The sequence below is a fragment of the Penicillium subrubescens genome (genome assembly GCF_028828155.1).
Source record: "Penicillium subrubescens strain IBT 31985 chromosome Unknown utg000003l_segment0_segment0, whole genome shotgun sequence".
NCBI classification, from domain to species: Eukaryota; Fungi; Ascomycota; class Eurotiomycetes; order Eurotiales; family Aspergillaceae; genus Penicillium; species Penicillium subrubescens.
In genome coordinates, this window is record NW_026643153.1 from 2,408,085 (window position 1) to 2,426,013 (window position 17,929).

Here is a 17,929-nt window from a genome sequence, read left to right on the forward strand (position 1 = left end):
TTTGATTTGCTATTTGTATAATTCACGATTGCATAACAAGCGTATACTTAAAGTGTTTCATTACTCTGCTAGTCATCAGCTCTGGCAGAACCAAGATCAAAGGTAGTATCAGCATCAAAAACCGGAGAACCCTTTGCCCCAGTACATCATGAGACAGGCTAGCCCAGTTATAGGTCATAAACTAATGAAAAAAGAGAAAAGACAATCCCAATACTCCCTCTCCAAATTCCAACCTGGAGATATGCAACGCTCTAAACACAGATTCGATTCCTTCCCATTCTCACAGCTTCGTTCCCTCACGCCCACTATCACTAGGCCGTCTAGGCCGAAGAGGCCCCAATGATGCACCGCTCGGGCCCGCCGCGGAAGTGGATGTCAATTGTGTCCGGGTGGTTTCATTACTGGCCGAGTTGGTGCGCATGCCATTTGCTCGAGTCCCGTTGTGGAGCCGGGGATTCATGAGCCATTGTACCTGCATGCGCACGCTGTTGAGGGCGGCGTTGGTATGGGCCATGTCTTCTTTGATGCGGAGACACTCGTTCATGATGGTCATGCTTGCGCGGGCGTCGAGATCCGTGAGTGCGTGTGACATTTGGCTGACTTCTTCGCGGAGAGACTCATGCAGCGAGAGAAGATATTGGGTGGTGTGGGACGAGAATGAATTGGCAGGGTCTGCGGATTCGTCTGTATCGATGTGAGACTGTCGGTCTCTGTCTCCATTAGTGGCGGATCTTCCGCGACTGCGATCGCCGCCGCTTGCTCGTGCGGACTCGAGGAGGGCGGATCGTAAATTGGCCATTCCGTCCTCGAATATCTCATTGCGTTGTTGGAGATGTCGCATAGTTAATTCGAGGGTGTTGAGCCGCGTGTTTTGCGCCTCAAGATATGGTCCTATTGAGACTAGCGGACACTGCTGTTCATGCGTCGCGATATCTGCCCGTCGGACTTTGACCGAACACCCATATTGTGATGCCGCGCAGGGACTGACAACATCCGGGCACGTCTCGACGTGTTTCTTGAACGATCGCCGTGGAATGGTATTTCCACAATCATCGCAAGTCGCTTCTAGACTGGGGCAGAGCTCCCTGTCATGCTCCGCAAAGTCCTGCTCCATCACATCCTCTTTGCAGCGTTCGCACCGGCAATAGCTATGCATACAGCGTTCTTCCGGCTGGAGATCCTTTTTCCGAGTCTTTTTCCCGCACGATTCATCCGGACACGGCATAAGCCGATAGCCGCAGTATTTCTCGACATGCGACTGAACATGACCTCGCGGGATAATCTCGTCGCAACCTTCTCCCACCAACGGACACCGTACCTGAATCTCGTCGCACATGTTGACCAATAGGCGGGGCACGCTGGTCGATATTCGGGTGGTGGGGGTCCGGCAAGAGGGACATGGGAACTCATCCGAGTCGGCCGAGCGGAAGGTGGTGATGGCCGATCCCAGGCACTTTTGGCAAAAGATATGATCGCATTGTAGTCGCACGGGTTGCACAAAAGGGCAGTGGCAAATCGGACACATTAAGTGTGAATCGTAGCTGGAGACGAAATCAAGGGCGCGAAGGTCGACCAGGTAGTCGCGGTCGGAGTTGGCCTCCATAGCCAGGAAGTCTCGAATATCCATGGTGCGCGAAAAATATAAGCCTTAGGAAAGGCCCATGTAACGAGTTATGAGGAAAATCAGGCGCGTTCTATTGTAGATTCGTTGCTGCTCAAAAGTTCCGGCGTCAGCTTGTGAATGCGGCGGATAATAGTAAGACGGGAGGTATATACCGAGGTCGTTCACAAGGTACGCAGGACCCCTTAGGGTGATGATCAAATGGGAATCATTCAATAGGGAAGACGAAGTCTAGCAATTCTGACAGCAGCGCAGGTGGTTTTAAGAACGAAGTATGGAGAGGGAAGGGGAAATGAAGAAGGTGGGATTGCGGAGGGATGAGATGGCGAAAGGCGGAAAGCGGGCGGGTACGCAGCAGATCCGCGCTCGGGCTTGTTGGGGGGTTTCCCATGTGCTTGGGAATCCACTACTGCCTGGACCTCAGCTACGACGGTTGTCTCACCTCCACCCATCAGCATCGCCTGGTATCCGGCAGTTCATCTGAATTGTCCCGCGCTTTGTATCGCTTCTCTGCATCCGGGCAATCTCCATCACCCGCCCTTTCCACGATAAACTTGCCTCCCCGGTGCCGTCTGACACCACCATGACGAACCCATCCCAGCTCTTCCTCCTCGCCGATCATATCAAGCTCTCCCTCCTTGAGCGACAGCGCGCCATTTCCCTTGACCTTGAACCCAATGCCCAAGAAGGCGAGATCTCCCGATCCCTCGAGTCCCTCCAAGCGGGCATCCAGGCCGTAGAAGCTGAGCAAGCACGGCTGGCCGAGTCCAACGACAGCGCAGGCGCTGCCGCCTTGAAGGACCAGCTTACCCCCTCCACGATCAATACCAAGATCTTTCCTCCCAGTTCTACGGCACAGATCGTGTCCCCTCCAGCCATGACCCGACACAGGCGTCAGACTCCGTGCATCGATCCGCAAAATCGCCCGATCTCAAACAACCCGTTCCACAACATCCCCCTTCCAAATCGGTGCGATTTATGGATAACACGGCCGCTGCCGCGGCCGTCCAGGAAGAAATTGATGAAGAGGAGGATCGCAATCGCAAGAATCTCTTCCGGCCGTACCGCGATGAACCGTCACCGCCTGGCATCGATCAATCCAATATGTCCAACGAGCAGATCTACCTGCACCATGACCGGGTGATGCGCGAACAGGATGATCAACTTGATCAGTTAGGAGAGTCTATTGGACGCCAGCACCAGCTGAGTATCCAGATTGGAGATGAGCTCGATGGCCACGTTGCGCTGCTGGACGGCATGGATGGCGATGTCGAGCGTCATCAGAACCGACTCGACGGAGCGAGGCGGCGGCTGGACCATTTCCGACGCAAAGCGGGCGATAATTGGAGTATGATGACCATTATCGGGTTGATCATTCTTCTGGTTATCTTGATTGTGATTTTGAAATAATTGCGACATTGGGTCGCATGTTTGGTCTCTTTGTTACGAAGCTTTACCTACTTGCGAGCGGGCGTTTTGGGTCTTGGTGGGATGGACAATCCTAGAACCTACTTCGGCTGGCTTACGGTAATTGCGATTTTGGCGTTAGGACCATTGGTCAATTCAAGTTGGCTTCTACGGCCACTTTACAATCTCTCTGATGATTATCTCACTGAATTTTATTTGTAAACGGCGGACTCCCTCCATTACTTTGACATAAAGACCTCAACCTCAGCCCTTTCGGCCTCTGTTTCCCTTCTTCTCCTCCTCTCAACTTGTCTATCTTGCACTCATCGCCGCTACCTCTCTAGTAGCGGCCGAAACGGGTCTAGTAGGACTTGACAAGAGCTATCAGCCACCCACAATCGAATTGATATTTTTCGCAGCAAGATCCATCTTATATCTACTTATCTCTTCACACATCTGTTTGAATCAAAGTATCCACCAAACTTATCTTCAGTTCTTAGGCTTTTCCCAACCACGGATATCAGTAAACCAACGAGACCGGTACACCTTCGAGCCGTTGAAGATGATGTGATTCCCACCCGAATGATAGACATTAACCAAATGACCCTCTTGGTTGTTCCAATCCTGTCAAGTTGGCTGCATGTAGATAAAATCTCCGTTCGGTGCCAAGCTCAGGCTCTCGATGTCAGAACGTGGCAGCCAATCCTCCAATCCGTCTCTATTGATTCCTTTGCGACAACCATGAGTTTGAAATCCTTTGAAGTAGATCTCCTGGACAGCCAATCCCCCACGAAAGGTTCCTGTTTCAATGTCAAAACAGTAAACATCAGTATTAGTCGTCACGAGGAGTTTGCGTTCGTCATGTACGGGGACGAGATCGTGTGCTCATTCTGGCCGTACTTATCCACTGCAAGAAGGTCGGCTCCGCGAAATATAAAGAATTCGAGCAGGGTCGGCCTAGTATATATAGGCCTAGTACATATGGAAGGGAATTTTTGCTGCTGCTCGACTTGCCAGGGCTTATCTAGCTCAGGGTATAGGCTCGGCAAGCCCCCCGATACATATAGATTGGCCTTTGGCCCGTCCACTGCAGCGTCCAAGCCAATAATACTTCGACAGGCTGCGAGAAACAAAGTGCGATCTTGGGGATCCCGTCGTTTCAAATCAAGGCTATCACCGAGAAAGTCAAAGATTGGCTGGCAAAGCCCGCCATCTTCAAGTAGACAGTGTAATGTGCTGCAGACACCATACTTAGGCGGATTTTCAGGCACATAGTGGATAGCTTCTTTGAAAGCGTCATCAAACTCGTAGGGATGACAAATATCGGCTTCTTGAGTCTCCCCTAGTATTCCAATTCGCTCATACTCCTGCTCAAGTGTATTCGCGAAGATACCGAGACGAGCGAAGGTCGAACTTCGAAGGTCTGTGTCATCGTCATCATATTCCGGGTGCTTCACATCCCCAGGAAACACGGGAATCGACTCATAGCGGTACATAGGCTGGCGAAATAGCGCATAAGGATCAGCGCCATGCTCAAGTAAAGTTGTCATAAGGGTCGCTGTTGTGGCCAAATCGCTCTGCTCTTTAGGGTCCCACACATAATCTCTAACCGCTCGTCGAAGGCAGGCATTTCAGAGGGTTCAAAGTAGAAGTCTGGCGGCCGTGTGGCATCATCGGCCGCGTCGGTTTGTTGAGAAGGAAGGGCAACCTCCTCACCATGCATGGTAAAGTCCATTGGGATCAACGCCTGAATGTAGGAGAGATTCCACGCGCTTGACCCAGCCTTCGGCGGTTGCATAGCTCAAGTCCACGGCCGCCAGATATTTGATCTCTAGCTTCATGGTCGCTGAGACAGTATGTGCTGGTAGTCCCCCAAAAAGCGATCGGGCTTGGTGTATATTTGGGACAGATGAGACATCAACAATGATGACTGATGGAACGGGGACCTCGATGCTGATTCAGCATAAGGGGCCCCTGAGCCAGTCATCGAGGTCCGCGATTATATAGGAAAGCACAAAAAATTGCATACAAAAGTAGATTAGACAAGAGCTAGAATATTACGGTAGGTAGTACTACTAAGTCAGTCACTACTTCTTCATTTCCACGACGACAGCCGTTTCTAGCGCCGGAGGCCGTCATTTTCAGTGTCGTTTCACAGGTCCTCAGATGTTAGATGTAAAATCGAGTAACAAAACGGCGACAATTTCGTCTGGGATAGAATATCAAGAATATCAACATCCGTTCATAAACGCCAGGAATCACAACGGTCACGATTTCGCAAATGCATTTTCCTGCCCCGATATTGCACCCCTTCACTTCTGCTCTGGAATCTGCTTGGTTTTCTGTTGCAACTCCTGGAACGCTTTATCCGAGGAATCGACCTCGCCTCGATCTGCCTTGACCTATAAGTAAGAGAGAGTGTTAGTCAACTCATGTCGTATCTTCAATCGGTCAGGAAGAGCGACTAGGTACGAACATCCGCTTCACTGTTGCTCGCTAGATCGGAATTCCACTTTGCGGTTCCGGTTTTCTGGCTCTTCAACTGTTGGTCTTTTTGGGTCTCGTAGTGACTTGGGAGGTCGTCGCGGTCTAGATGGTATCTTGGTTAGCATGTTGTGGTGTGATGAAAGGTTGACAGATCATATGGTTTTTGTTGATGCATGTCACGCAGCTTCTCGACAGTATCTTTGGTCTTGGTTTTGAGGATAGAGGACCAGAACTCATTGGGGACACTCACTTTTGTCGCTTTCTTTCAGACCGCATCGCGGTGTAGAGGTGTGGAATGTAGAGATGGAGGGCAGGGTATAGCTCGATGGCAGAACACGACGGGAGCCAGTCCGGACGGAGGTGAGGAAGGACATGGCGATGTTGGGAATCGGCAGATTGGTAGATTGGAGGATGAAAGGTTGTGAGAGTTTCGACGTCTCCTAGCTGGTGAAAGCAGGAGAAGTGTAGTTGGCAAGTTGAGGAGAGGAGTAAAAGGTCAAAGGATAGGTTACAACAATCAAGGTGAAGAATTCCCCGCAAAACAGCCAAAGTCTAGCACAATCAATGTCGTGGGGAATTCAATCCTTTAAAATAAACCGAGAAAGACTGGGAAAGCTGTAATTCCCCTCTTTCTATTCGTGATTCTCCGTTGCTGTTCTATCAGTGACGTCAGCGATACTTAAGGACGGCCGGATGGGTGGATCGGACTTGTTGGACGGTCTTTATTCGAGACTCTCTACTTAGCTGACAGATACCTACTGCAGTATGCTTGACTGAGTTGTAGACCTTGTTGAAACTTGGGCAGGTGTTAATAGTGACACCATGAAGCATTGTATTGTTCAACGTTGTCGGCTATTTGTGATCGAGCATTCTCGACCGTTCTGTTCTCCGACGGGGTCGAGTAATGACATCATGAGATATATATGGAGAACTATCATTTCCAGTGACGCAGGGGAATGAGATCGTCCACTTTCAATGCATGGGTGATGTTGCCAAGTAGGCAGGGAGTGGATACTAATCAAAAAGGACAGCTTGGTCACTTCCAGTGCAACGATACATACTTGCCGCCGCGACATGGACACATACCATCCAAGTCGAAACACCGCTTACGAGCTGTATCAGAGCATAACAAAGCCATTGATAATATGGACAGATAAGATATATCATTGAAGAGAAGTGATAATGTGGAACAAACTTCAAAACAAAAGCTTGATGTAGCATAATCCCCACCCGAGAAAAAGTATGGACTTGAGACAAAGAAAGGAAGCGAATGTAGAGAGAAGTGTGATAAAATGAATAGTACCAAGATAGAATGTAAGACATAAACACAATGTGATGTAAACCATTTTCAACGCAATATGGTCTATCGCATGTTCCGCGAGAGACCCCCAGGATATCGATTTCAAACAGAAAACAACTCCGCATCCCATGGTTTGCTGCGCAACCAAAACCCCCAACCAGCCACTGCACCCCGTGGCAATGGAAGCAATGAGTATTCGCATGTCACCCATTCCCCCATAAAACCGATGTACAAGCCAAGAAATAAAAAGATAGTGGAAAAATAAACGAAGAATCGAAGAGTCAAGGTGCAACAAAACCAGAAAACAAAACCCAGATATTTCAACAGTGCCCAAGCAATGCAGACGTGTATCGTTTCCGCCTCTAGATCCTTGAAAAAAAATGTGATATCCATCCCGCCCCATGAGAGTAAAACAAAACCCCAAGAAAGTCCAGAAAGCAAGGAAATCGTCCAAATAAATCACAGCGTATGTGCGAAACAGAAAAGATAGAGGGCGAGCCGGGGTAAAAGGTCGCTCGCAAGCGATCCATCCTTTTTCCCAACCCTGAAAGAGGCAAAAGAAACCAACTCCGGGTTCCCAATGCGACATGCACGTCAAGTAGCAAGTCACTGCACGTTCTAATACATCATCGGCGGGCCGAACCGAAAAAAGGAAAACAATGAACACAGGCCCAAGAATAGAAGTTTCAGGTCCCTCCCTGAGAGACCGCAGGTATCGTGTGGAATAGGATGCAAAGAGGGTTTCAAATCGCAAGGGCGCCGTCGCTCGCAACAAGCTGGAAGTATCGCAAAGGATCTAGATGTAAGGCGAAGATGGTCGTAATCGGCGGCGTAGAGGTATAATATGTACAAAAGCCGGATTTTTCGTCGAAGAATTTTCGAGTGTTTTTGGGTGATTTTTTGAAGGTGAGGTTTCGCCATGTCGTAGAAAAGATGGGATATTTCCAAAGGTAGTAAGTGTGGTCGTGTCGGAAAAGGAAAAAAAAGATGCAAGATAGTCATGTCAGACAAAAAATGCAACGTAATAAGATATTAAGACCTGCGATTAGAGGGACCCGCGCGATGATGCAAAAACTTTAACTCAGGTGACGTGCAGAGACATATGCCGCTAGGGCAAGGGAAAAGAAGGGCTCGCAAGCAAGCACCGTTCTTTCGGCCCGAGAACTCAATGGGATCTCTTTACCATCGACGCTGAGCCTGAGCCTGAGCAGCCTGCATCATCGCCGGGGAAATCGACGAGGGAGGGCTGGTCATGGACATCCCAGTGGTAGGGTTGATGATTGGGATGACCTTGCGGGTCCGGTTGGCAGCAGGCTGGTGGAAGTTGTTGACATGGTTGGGGTTGGCAGCAACATTGGCGTGAACAAAGGAGTTGGTCGAGGCGGGAGAAAGGGAGATCGACGGGGTGACCTGCTGCACAGGCTGGATCTGGTGCTGCAAAGGCGAGGTGTCGGGCGACCCGCTGGAGAGCGAGGAGCGGTCGGACGAAGCAGAGTGGATGGAGTGCAGCTGCAAGTTCTGGTGTCAGTACGGAGAGACTTGAGAGAAGTACGGTGTTGCTCGTGTTGTTTTGTTGTTATTGCTTCCGCACTGACTATCCCCCAAGACAGAGTGGAATGTTTTGATCGAGCGGCCATAACGAGCGAACAACAACAGGAGAACCGTGAGAAGGGCGGACAGGAAGGGGGACGGTCGCAGAAATATCCGCCAATCTCAACATACATCTTCATCGGTCAAAAGGTTGGGGCAGAACTCCAAATCATCATCGAGATCAAAGGAGCGACCGGCCTCGAATCTGACCCGGAAAGCCGTCACCGCTGGGGCTTCCGCAAGTTCCCGCATGCTCTTAACACCACGGAACTGCCGCTGGGCATTCTGCTGGGCCATCTTAGGGCCGCGGCGAGTGCGACCATGGTGGTTGTTATTGGCATGCATTTGGGAGGCATGCTGAGGGTGGTGTTGTTGGTGGTGGTGTTGCTGTTGGTGGTGGTGGGTGTACAGGAATGCAGACATGATGGATGATCGAGGGAGAATCCAGCACCCGAGTTGAATAAAGACAAGAGAAATGAAGATTCGAGAGGATGAGAGAAAAAAAGAAAGGAAGTCGGAAAGTAGGCAGTTGGAAGTCGAGGTTGGGGAAAAGCGGAAGTGGGAGGGAGGAAGTGGAAGAAGAAGAGAAGAAGCGTTAGAATTGGAGTGGAGGAGAGAGTCTGTGGGAGGGAGGCGAGGGAAAAAAGAGGGGAGAGGGGTGTTTTGGGGCTGAGAAGAGTGCGGTATCGTCAGGGTTTGGTATTGTGGTGAATGGTCCAGAGGCTCGAGAGGAGGTCGAGGCATACATGAAAGAATGGAAATGAGGTAAATTACTCTGTACTGTACGGTCACGCCCTTCTCTCTCCCAAAGGATTCACAGCGCTAGCGAAAGGTCACGCACCAACCAAATCCGCTCGAGCGCCGCCAGTGGCGAAGAAGCAACATCGCAACCAACCAGATCATCGCGATGGAGCTTAATCGGCCCACTGCCAAATGCCGCTCCCCTGGGCGGTTACTCACTGGTCCGTGACGTCGACGACAAATGCGAGGCTAATCCTATTTGGGGATAGCAGGAGATCCGGCCGAACTCGCTGCAGTACGGTATTTCTGCCTGAGTACGCAGGGCGAGTATGTACATACAATAGTAAGACCATGACGATGACTCTACTTTCACCATCACGATCTCGTCCTTCACACCCCCTCCCGTCTCCATAATATTGATGATGATGGATTGACTACTAATCCTTCGATGGTAGGGCGACAATGCTGATTGTTACGATGGTCCAATTTTAGGAAGAAGACCAGCTCCACTCACACGACACTCGATGTTGGAGATCACCACCAAAACCGTTCTCCCCAGCCACACCCCAACCGGAATAGGCATGCCATGCCCATCTCCTCCCCCATGTTCTGTTTGACACAGCCCGTGCTGTGAGCAGCGGTTAGCGGTCCTAGCATACGGGTGTCCCGACAACGAAGTCCCGGCGCTCGCTAAAAACATCGTCGGTTGTTGTTACTGGGGGACCACTCCCATCAAGGTTTGGCCTCGATCCTCGACTCCTCTCTTTGGTCTTAGTCTGCTGCAGGCGATGCAGGACTGGGCAGGCCGCAGGACAGGGCAGCCGTCCAGGCACATTCTCCGTCCTTGTAGGGCCCCGGCTGTGGCTGCTGATCGCTGATCGTCTGCCCTCCCCCCAAACGGATTCCCCAATCCTGCGACTGGCATGTTCTTTCGGCGGCAGAGACCACCCATGCTCTAGACTCTCGATAAGCCACGCCACACTTTTTGTCCAGGAGTGAACAGGGCTTGCAGGGCCCCCGCCACCCCCCCTTATCATTGGCACCGTGAAATTCTGACGCTCCCAGAACAGCAGAAGCTCATCATTACGGTTTGCGGGTTAGTGTGGAAGCCAGAACAGGTAATGGGGGATTTCGCCTCTGTGGCCAACAGGAAGACCTCCACACAGTACTGGGTGTTTCATTGGGTGGTGCTGTTGCTACTCAAGCACAAAGTCCAGTCCTGTGTGCATTCTACAGTTAGTTACCTGGGTACATAAGATCTGAGTCACAAGTACTCTGCTCTCCATCTTGACTACCCAATCTGACCCTCTGTGGTTCCACCATTGTCTGCACTCGGTATGTGGCAGGCTCTCGTAGGCCTGGGAGTTGGGTTTCTAGTCTGTTTCTGGCCCTTAGATAGCGATCTATGGGTAAAGGACCTCCTGAGTAGGCGCTTGCTGGAACACTTCCCACCCCGGCCCACTTGTAACACCCTCCTTGACACTGTTCCCTGTTTCTGTCCGAACCCACGCGGTACCCGAGTCAATCATTCCTGCGAGCTTCAGGTACCTGGTACCTCCATAGTGAATGCTACTGTACTAACTATAGTTCTTCCGGAGCCTACACCGCTTCTTTCGAAGGGCCTCTCCCCCTCTCTAGTATTCATGATTTGAATCCCACACTTAAGGTTGAGGCATAGGGCTCGGATAGGAATTGATTGAGTTGGCAAAGCTGACCACCAAGCTTTGCATAATGATTGTGCTTGTCAAAAGGAGAAACGTAGCGCCCGTGCTGTGAGATATGCCCAGGTGCAGGCACGGTTGCTCGACGCTTGAATCATGCAGCTGACACATCAACTCCCACGCCTCGATGCCTGCAGGACATGCAATTAATTGCCCCGATATTACAGAAGATGTAGCCGAACCCTGCATGAAAGAAGGAAAAAAAGAGTGTAGATCAGCGAGGGGGATTCCCATCTCCAGTCTCTGCCCCAGACATTGCCACGCAAGGGAGGCCACACGATCGATGCGGTGGTACTAGTTCGGTTGTGAACCCGACGGTGTTGATGTTTTGGGGGTGGCGGTGGTACGTAAATAAATCCTGGTTCTGATTCGGAGTGGTTTCGGAGCTTGGGCTGGTTTGCAATTTGGTTTGTGGAGTGTAGTAGACATCCATTGGAGTCAGGCACAGCGGATGAACTAATCTAGCAATGTATTTACAGCCTTCTGTCGTAGGATTTAGCGCAATTGTGAATAATATATCGCATATTGCAATGACTAATGGGTGATTTTCAATAGTTAGTTACTGTACGGTGGATACATTGTTATCTGATTCTGCATGAAATGAACTGTAACAGGGACTCCCCGGTTCTCATGGCTGCTAATTGATCTGCGAACATCTATTCCAGGAACTGACACCCAGTAATCTCAATCCTAGGCTGGAGCGCAATTTTAACACAGACAATTGGAAGAAGCCTAGAATTTCCTGGATGCTATCTATGTACCTCTACGCTTGACTCCTTTTGTGCCCAGGATACATATCTATATAACCACCGGGCGACGATGGAAAGAAGATGCTAGAACGCCCGACCCATTGCAGACGTGAATCATGTTGAATGCCAATACTGTATCGCCAGAATGCAAAAGCTTATGACCCAAACCGAACGCCAAGAATAACAATTCATGCCCATCGTAATAAACACCATGGTCGGCAAACCAAACGCCGCCCCCCGTGCGGGTATATATCAATTCCACACAGGCATCATTTATCAAGATTCTTGCTCTTGACCATCCGCCCAATCAGCTCCTTGCAGTGCTTCTCGCTATACTGCTCCCACACTTCATACAAAGAGAGAAGCTCCTGGGTACTTTCAATGACGGCCTTGATATCAATCTCACTCTCTGCCAGCCACTGCACGAGCTTCTGGATGCGAGGTGGACCCGAGCCAGGTTTATCTGACAAGGCAGCTAGCATGCCCATGCCAGCACCGTCTCTCATCGCCCCAGCCAAGGCTGCCTGCGCCGAGTTGCCGAAGCTACCTGGGTGAGAGGGCTTGAAGACCACGGCGACGATGATGGCCATGATCGCGATGATGTGTGGCGGGTGGAGTAGGGGTAGATCCGTTAGATAGTGATCGTTGATAACAGACCACGCTAGGGCGACTTCATCCGAGCTGAGGGGTAGCTCGGTTTGTAGCTCTGACAAGGTCCGGTATGGATGGTGTACGATGAGTTGGGAGCTCATCTCTGAGATTAAGGCAAATTCACATTCGCCCAGCTTGGCTACATCGGGTGTGATGAATTCTGCAGGGGAATTAGTTGAACATGTTCAATGTCTTCAGAGGTTGATCGATGGGAAAGGGTGATATGTAGAACATACCGGGGTATAGACCGCGGGCTTCGCCGACCACAAAGCGGATGTGCTGGGGGCATTCTTCCATTTTACAGGCCAGGTAGAATGCAGTGGTAAGAACCAGATAGGGATTGGTTTGGCGGATCTCATTCTTGGTGTAGAAACGTTTCAGGTATACCTGGGCGGTGGCAATGGCCTGTTGACGGGTGGACATGCGCTTGCCCAGTTTGATCAGTTCTGTAGCGGGTCAGTTATCATCCCTGGAATCAAAGGCAAACGATTCATACGCTGATTGAAATAGATATTCAGTAATCGCTGGTCTGGTAGTGGAAACTGTGAATGCGTGACCTTATCTCGTTCTCGGAGTCTCTCCCGAACTTCGGCCAATTTCTCCCGAGTGAAGAGCCAGTGACGACGCTGGGTCGAGGCCCAGTAGTTGGCAGCCATAGCAGAAGGCCTATGAACTGAATAAGAGAGTAATCAATATAGCAACATGCCCTTCTTTGTAGCTGTATAGATCGGACCTCGGACTTTGCAATTTGATAAGGCCAGCATGGGGAAGCCCAAAGGAGTATAGTAGGGCCCAGCCCTGGTCCCGTGCCGCCCCGACGATGGCGTCAAGCGCCCGATCTCCAGCAGTCCCATGTCCCAGCAATGACCGGCCGCGCATTATTCATTGATCCTTGAGGACCAAGAACCCCACCGGTTAATGCTCACTTTTATGCTCCCGATCCTCAGACCTCACATCTTCAGACTCCGCCCCCTCAGGAGTCCCCTTCGCTTCCCTTCACCTTCACCTTCAAATCCAGAATCCTGGTCATGCGCCCTTGAATAATGCCGGGTGCTCGATAACAATTTTCCTCCGAACATGGCACCCGGCGAGTCCAAAGATGAGCGCGATAAACGAGTCGCTCTGCTCTGGGAAAGTCTGGACACGCGCAAAGAGGGTCATATCGACTTGACTGGTCTAAAGAAAGGCTTGAAGAAGATCGATCACCGTGAGTTTGTTCTCCGTCATGGATCGGGTCTTGTGCCGGAAGCTCCCGACTGACGCGGTCGCATTACTAGCTCTGAAAAATGCAGATGACATGCTGCGCAACATCCTGCAAGATGTCGACACCAATGGTGATGGCCAGATAGACTACAATGGTAGGCTCTTCCAGCTTTACTCGCCGATCGAGGACGCATCCTGTGCTCAGATCAGTCTTCCCCTAACCTGCTATCTCTCAGAGTTCCGAACATTTATCGACCACACCGAGTCCGGGTTATGGCAGATGTTCCAGGCCATCGATCGCAATCACAATGGAGAAATCGACAAGGGAGAGCTACGAAGCGCGTTCGCACAGTCCGGCGTCACCGTATCGAGTGCCAAGCTCGACAATTTCTTCGCCGAGGTGGACAAAAACAATGACGGGGTAATCTCTTACGCGGAATGGAGGTTCGTTTTAAAACCTGCCCTCGGTCATGTGCTTGCTTGGATGAAGATACCAAGGCGAGTGAGAGCCAAATGAGAGAACTTCAGCTGACGCAAAACCTCACTTCGGCCGCATTTTAGGGACTTCCTCCTTTTCCTCCCGCTGCATTCCACGTCCGACCTACGCGCCGTCTTGTCATACTACACGGCGACGGGCAATCTAAACCCGGAAGGAGATGTCCACATCAATGATCTGCGGGGTTTAGGTACAGACCACACATTTCTTAATCGTTCTCTCTTGGCCCTCCAGCGCCTCTTGTATAATATCCTCTCTTTGCCTGCGCTGGCATCCCTCCTTCCTTCAGCCCTCGCGCAAACCACAACCAGCCCGGCTGCAACGTTGACCACTGCTCTCGGGAATGAATTTGCCTCGTTAGACGGTGACTTCGAGCTGGAGTGGCTGCCCATCCCCAAGACCGTCGCCATGTGGATGTCCTTCCGCTATTATGAACGCAAGTTGACCGAGAATACCCCTCAACTAGGCTACTTTATTGCAGGCGGAATTGCAGGTGTCGTCTCGCGAACGGCTACTGCCCCTCTTGACCGTCTCAAGGTCTACCTCATTGCCCAGACGGGGCCAAAAGCTACGGCGGTTCGCGCGGCAAAGGATGGGGCGCCCTTGGCGGCGGCGGGACATGTGTCCAGAAGCTTAGGTGGTGCTCTAATGGAGCTTTGGCGGGCTGGTGGTATCCGAAGCTTGTTTGCCGGTTTGTTTCCCTTGGCTCACTACCTCACAGGATCATTCATCTGATGTGTGTATAGGAAATGGGTTGAACGTTTTGAAGGTGATGCCGGAGTCCGCGATCAAGTTCGGGGCCTACGAGGTGAGCTGATCATTGATAAATTCTGTGTTATCTCATCTGACTGTTGAATCTAGTCGGCAAAACAAGCACTCGCTCGGTTCGAAGGACACAACGACCCCAAAAAGCTTCGACCCACATCACAGTTCTTGTCGGGTGGTATCGGTGGAATGGTAGCCCAGTATGATATGCTCTCCCGTGGGATGTGGCTGGATGAATTTTTTCCTGACTGAATTCTTGCAGATGCTTTGTCTACCCTCTTGACACATTGAAGTTGTGAGTCGATCATATTTCTGAGCTCTATCAAGCACGCATTTGCTAACATCTTCTTACAGCCGGATGCAGTGCTCAACCGTCGAAGGTGGCTTGAGAGGAAACAAGCTCATCATAGCCACTGCAAAGAAAGTGCTGAACGCCAATGGCATACTCGGTTTCTTTCGTGGCCTGCCGCTTGGCCTCATTGGCATGTTCCCTTACGCCGCAATCGACTTGACCACTTTCGAATACCTCAAACGAGCCCTCGTCTCTCGCCAAGCTGGCCTCGAGCATTGCCATGAAGATGACGTGACTCTGAACAACTGCCTGACTGGCACGATTGGTGCTATCAGTGGCGGTTTCAGTGCCTCGGTCGTCTACCCTCTCAACGTGATGCGGACTCGACTGCAGGCACAGGGCACCGTCCTACACCCGACCACATACTCAAGCATCACCGATGTTGTCCGCAAGACCCTCCAGGCCGAAGGACCCCGGGGGGTTCTACAAGGGCCTCACCCCCAACCTACTCAAGGTGGCACCGGCCGTGTCCATCAGCTACGTGGTCTACGAAAACTCGAAGCGGATGCTCGGCTTGAAATAAGCGCGAGATCTTGTACCAGTGTGCCGTAGCCACCACTTCACCCTCACCTCCGCCACCCTTTCTGCCGCTGTCGATCCGCTAAACTTTCCTTGGTTTCGTTTCCCTTTTTTTAGAGCCATTTCAGCCTCAAGATACCCGCAAAATAGGTCACCATACAATGGTACAGCTTCTCTCTGTTCCATATTGGATACATCTTATCCTCAGCTCAATTTCCCGGCACATATCATTGCCATATCACGTGCATCTAGCTCTTGCGTTACCTCGTTTGCTTTGCTTTTTTCTCGTTCGCGAGACATCATCCACCTGACGGGTGCTTTGCTACAGAGCCAAACTGGGGGTTTCATCATACTCCCAAACAATATGTTCAAACATAAGCATGGCAAGGCGTCGAGGCATGTGGATTTTCCATGCATTATCATTGGGTCTTTCTTCGTTTTTCTTTTTCTTGTGTATATTGAGAGAATACTAAATTTCATCTTTGGATATCCCACCTACTAGAAACAGTTTCAAGTGGGTTAGAGGTGTCGGATAGAGGCCATGTCACGATAGATTCAATTTAATTGCATTTCAAATAATCTCCATATATAATGAATGTGTACCGTTGAAATGAGAAAGTCAGGCCCGATTTCTTATTTCGCAACCTGCGCAGCCTTCACCTCCTCATCCTTAGGCAGAACATCCGGGAACGGTCCAACAGGCGTAATCGCAAACTGGTTAATCTGCTTATGCGACTTGGTATAATGCTTCTTAATATGCTCAAAGTCCGTCGTATCCCGGAACGCAGGCAGATCCCAGTACAGCCCACGCACCCAGCGATGAATAGCCGGGAATCCAGACCGAATATCCCGAATATTGCACTTGAAGTGCTGCACGTAGACAGGGTCAAAGCGGATAATCGTCGTGAACAACCGGATATCAGCCTCGGTGACTGTGTTGCCGAAGAAGTAGGGCGAGACGGAGGCTTGCTTGGATAGGTGTGCTTCGATCTTGTCGAGGGAGGAGAAGAGGGTTGTTACGGCTTTTTCGTAGGCTTCTTGGGTGGTTGCGAAACCGGATTTGTAGACGCCGTTGTTGACGTCGTTGTAGATCCATTCGTTGGAGGTGTCGATTTCGGAGCGCAGGGCGGAGGGGTACAGGTCAATTTTTTTGTATTCCTCTGGTAGGATGTCGTCGAATTCGTAGTAGAACATGCGGATGATTTCGGCACTCTGGGGAGGGTTGTTAGATGGGTTGGTTTTGGGAGATTTGATATGCGGGAGATATTACCTCGTTGCTGACGATTCGGCCAGTCTGCTTGTCGAAGAGGACTGGGACGGTGAAACGGCCAGTGTAGTCTGGGTTCTGGGAGAAGTAGATATCACGCAGGTGGGTGAAGTCCTTGTGCAGCGGGTCGGGAATGGTGTTCTCGCCCGGCAGGTCCTCGTCGGAAGTAACGAAGCGCCATCCTATATCAACAATTAGTCATTCGTCAACTGCAGATTCCTAGATTGTGTCGTAGAGCACTGACCCTTTTCGCCGAGGTGCCAATGCACCGACGAGAAGGAAATGATATCCTCCAAACCCTTGAGCTTACGGGTGATCAGAGTGCGGTGAGCTAGAAGACATTAGTACGTATTAACAAGACCTCCGATAGCAATTGATAATTGAACATACCCCACGGACAGGCGTAAGAGACATAGAGATGGTAGCGGCCCTTCTCAGGCGGGAACTCCGCACCAGGATCGCGGGAGATGAAGCTGCGGAACACTGACTGCTGACGCTTGAACTCGCCCGACTTGTCATTGGGGTTCACCCAGTCGGTGATTTTATCCTTGTTTCCGGTCTATACATAGAATTGTCAGTTAATTGAGCTGGGAAAATTAATCGCAAATTTTGGGTATTTTTGTTCATTACGTACCGCCATATTTTGGAATGGTCTTGTGGAGAAATGCGTTGGAATTCCAGAAGCTGTAAGGAACCCCGCACGGAGAGCTGGTCGTGGTAGAGAAAGTAATGCTGGTGAACGTAAAAATGTCAAGAGCATCAGCAGGGGACAGCTAGCTTTATGTATCTCGTCGAGAATACCACGAGATTAAGCTACAGAAGAGACTGGAAAGAAAAAGAGAAGCTTAGGAGCTTTGCAACTGCGGGGGACGACGCCGATTCAATGACGAGGGGCTTACTCAGCTTCTTATCGAGACGGGGCCCGTCAGCGTTGACAAATCCTTGACTCAGGCATTTGGCAGCAGTTACTCAACTTTACTTAAGCTACCAGAACATTGAAATCAAATCTAATTAGGCGTGAGCCAAAGAAAGCGATTGAAATTTCAAGACTGGAAATCTA

The 17,929-nt window shown here is 50.6% G+C and overlaps 8 protein-coding genes across 8 annotated transcripts; 2 read left to right on the forward strand and 6 right to left on the reverse strand.

The window, feature by feature from the left end:
• Positions 1-280: 280 nt before the first annotated feature.
• N7473_004900 (uncharacterized protein) lies at positions 281-1,627 on the reverse strand (the record flags this gene model as incomplete). The annotated part of the gene is made up of 1 exon (XM_057150840.1): positions 281-1,627. The coding sequence occupies one exon, from the start codon at positions 1,625-1,627 to the stop codon at positions 281-283; it is 1,347 nt and encodes a 448-aa protein (XP_057010950.1).
• A 577-nt stretch (positions 1,628-2,204) lies between these two features.
• N7473_004901 (syntaxin family protein) lies at positions 2,205-3,031 on the forward strand (the record flags this gene model as incomplete). The annotated part of the gene is made up of 2 exons (XM_057150841.1): positions 2,205-2,483; positions 2,513-3,031. 2 exons carry the CDS (start codon positions 2,205-2,207, stop codon positions 3,029-3,031), a joined length of 798 nt encoding a protein of 265 aa, XP_057010951.1.
• An 836-nt stretch (positions 3,032-3,867) lies between these two features.
• N7473_004902 (uncharacterized protein) lies at positions 3,868-4,763 on the reverse strand (the record flags this gene model as incomplete). The annotated part of the gene is made up of 2 exons (XM_057150842.1): positions 3,868-4,586; positions 4,625-4,763. The coding sequence occupies 2 exons, from the start codon at positions 4,761-4,763 to the stop codon at positions 3,868-3,870; spliced, it is 858 nt and encodes a 285-aa protein (XP_057010952.1).
• Positions 4,764-5,210: 447 nt separating this feature from the next.
• Positions 5,211-6,210, reverse strand: N7473_004903 (uncharacterized protein). The gene is made up of 3 exons (XM_057150843.1): positions 5,766-6,210; positions 5,505-5,617; positions 5,211-5,430 (listed from the first exon to the last, which is right to left on the reverse strand). Exons 1-3 carry the CDS (start codon positions 5,887-5,889, stop codon positions 5,341-5,343), a joined length of 327 nt encoding a protein of 108 aa, XP_057010953.1. The 5' UTR covers positions 5,890-6,210; the 3' UTR covers positions 5,211-5,340.
• A 471-nt stretch (positions 6,211-6,681) lies between these two features.
• On the reverse strand, positions 6,682-9,028 carry N7473_004904 (DUF4452 domain-containing protein). The gene is made up of 2 exons (XM_057150844.1): positions 8,538-9,028; positions 6,682-8,324 (listed from the first exon to the last, which is right to left on the reverse strand). The coding sequence occupies exons 1-2, from the start codon at positions 8,826-8,828 to the stop codon at positions 7,995-7,997; spliced, it is 621 nt and encodes a 206-aa protein (XP_057010954.1). The 5' UTR covers positions 8,829-9,028; the 3' UTR covers positions 6,682-7,994.
• Positions 9,029-11,885: 2,857 nt separating this feature from the next.
• Positions 11,886-13,146, reverse strand: ssn8 (cyclin-dependent protein serine/threonine kinase regulator SSN8; the record flags this gene model as incomplete). The annotated part of the gene is made up of 4 exons (XM_057150845.1): positions 11,886-12,427; positions 12,504-12,713; positions 12,764-12,933; positions 13,001-13,146. 4 exons carry the CDS (start codon positions 13,144-13,146, stop codon positions 11,886-11,888), a joined length of 1,068 nt encoding a protein of 355 aa, XP_057010955.1.
• A 198-nt stretch (positions 13,147-13,344) lies between these two features.
• On the forward strand, positions 13,345-15,635 carry N7473_004906 (calcium-binding mitochondrial carrier protein; the record flags this gene model as incomplete). The annotated part of the gene is made up of 8 exons (XM_057150846.1): positions 13,345-13,474; positions 13,545-13,625; positions 13,707-13,914; positions 14,032-14,657; positions 14,713-14,774; positions 14,828-14,931; positions 14,994-15,026; positions 15,086-15,635. The coding sequence occupies 8 exons, from the start codon at positions 13,345-13,347 to the stop codon at positions 15,633-15,635; spliced, it is 1,794 nt and encodes a 597-aa protein (XP_057010956.1).
• A 600-nt stretch (positions 15,636-16,235) lies between these two features.
• N7473_004907 (glutathione S-transferase family protein) lies at positions 16,236-17,629 on the reverse strand (the record flags this gene model as incomplete). Its single annotated transcript, XM_057150847.1, has 5 exons — positions 16,236-16,814; positions 16,873-17,051; positions 17,114-17,200; positions 17,260-17,428; positions 17,504-17,629. The coding sequence occupies 5 exons, from the start codon at positions 17,627-17,629 to the stop codon at positions 16,236-16,238; spliced, it is 1,140 nt and encodes a 379-aa protein (XP_057010957.1).
• Between the last annotated feature and the right edge of the window lie 300 nt (positions 17,630-17,929).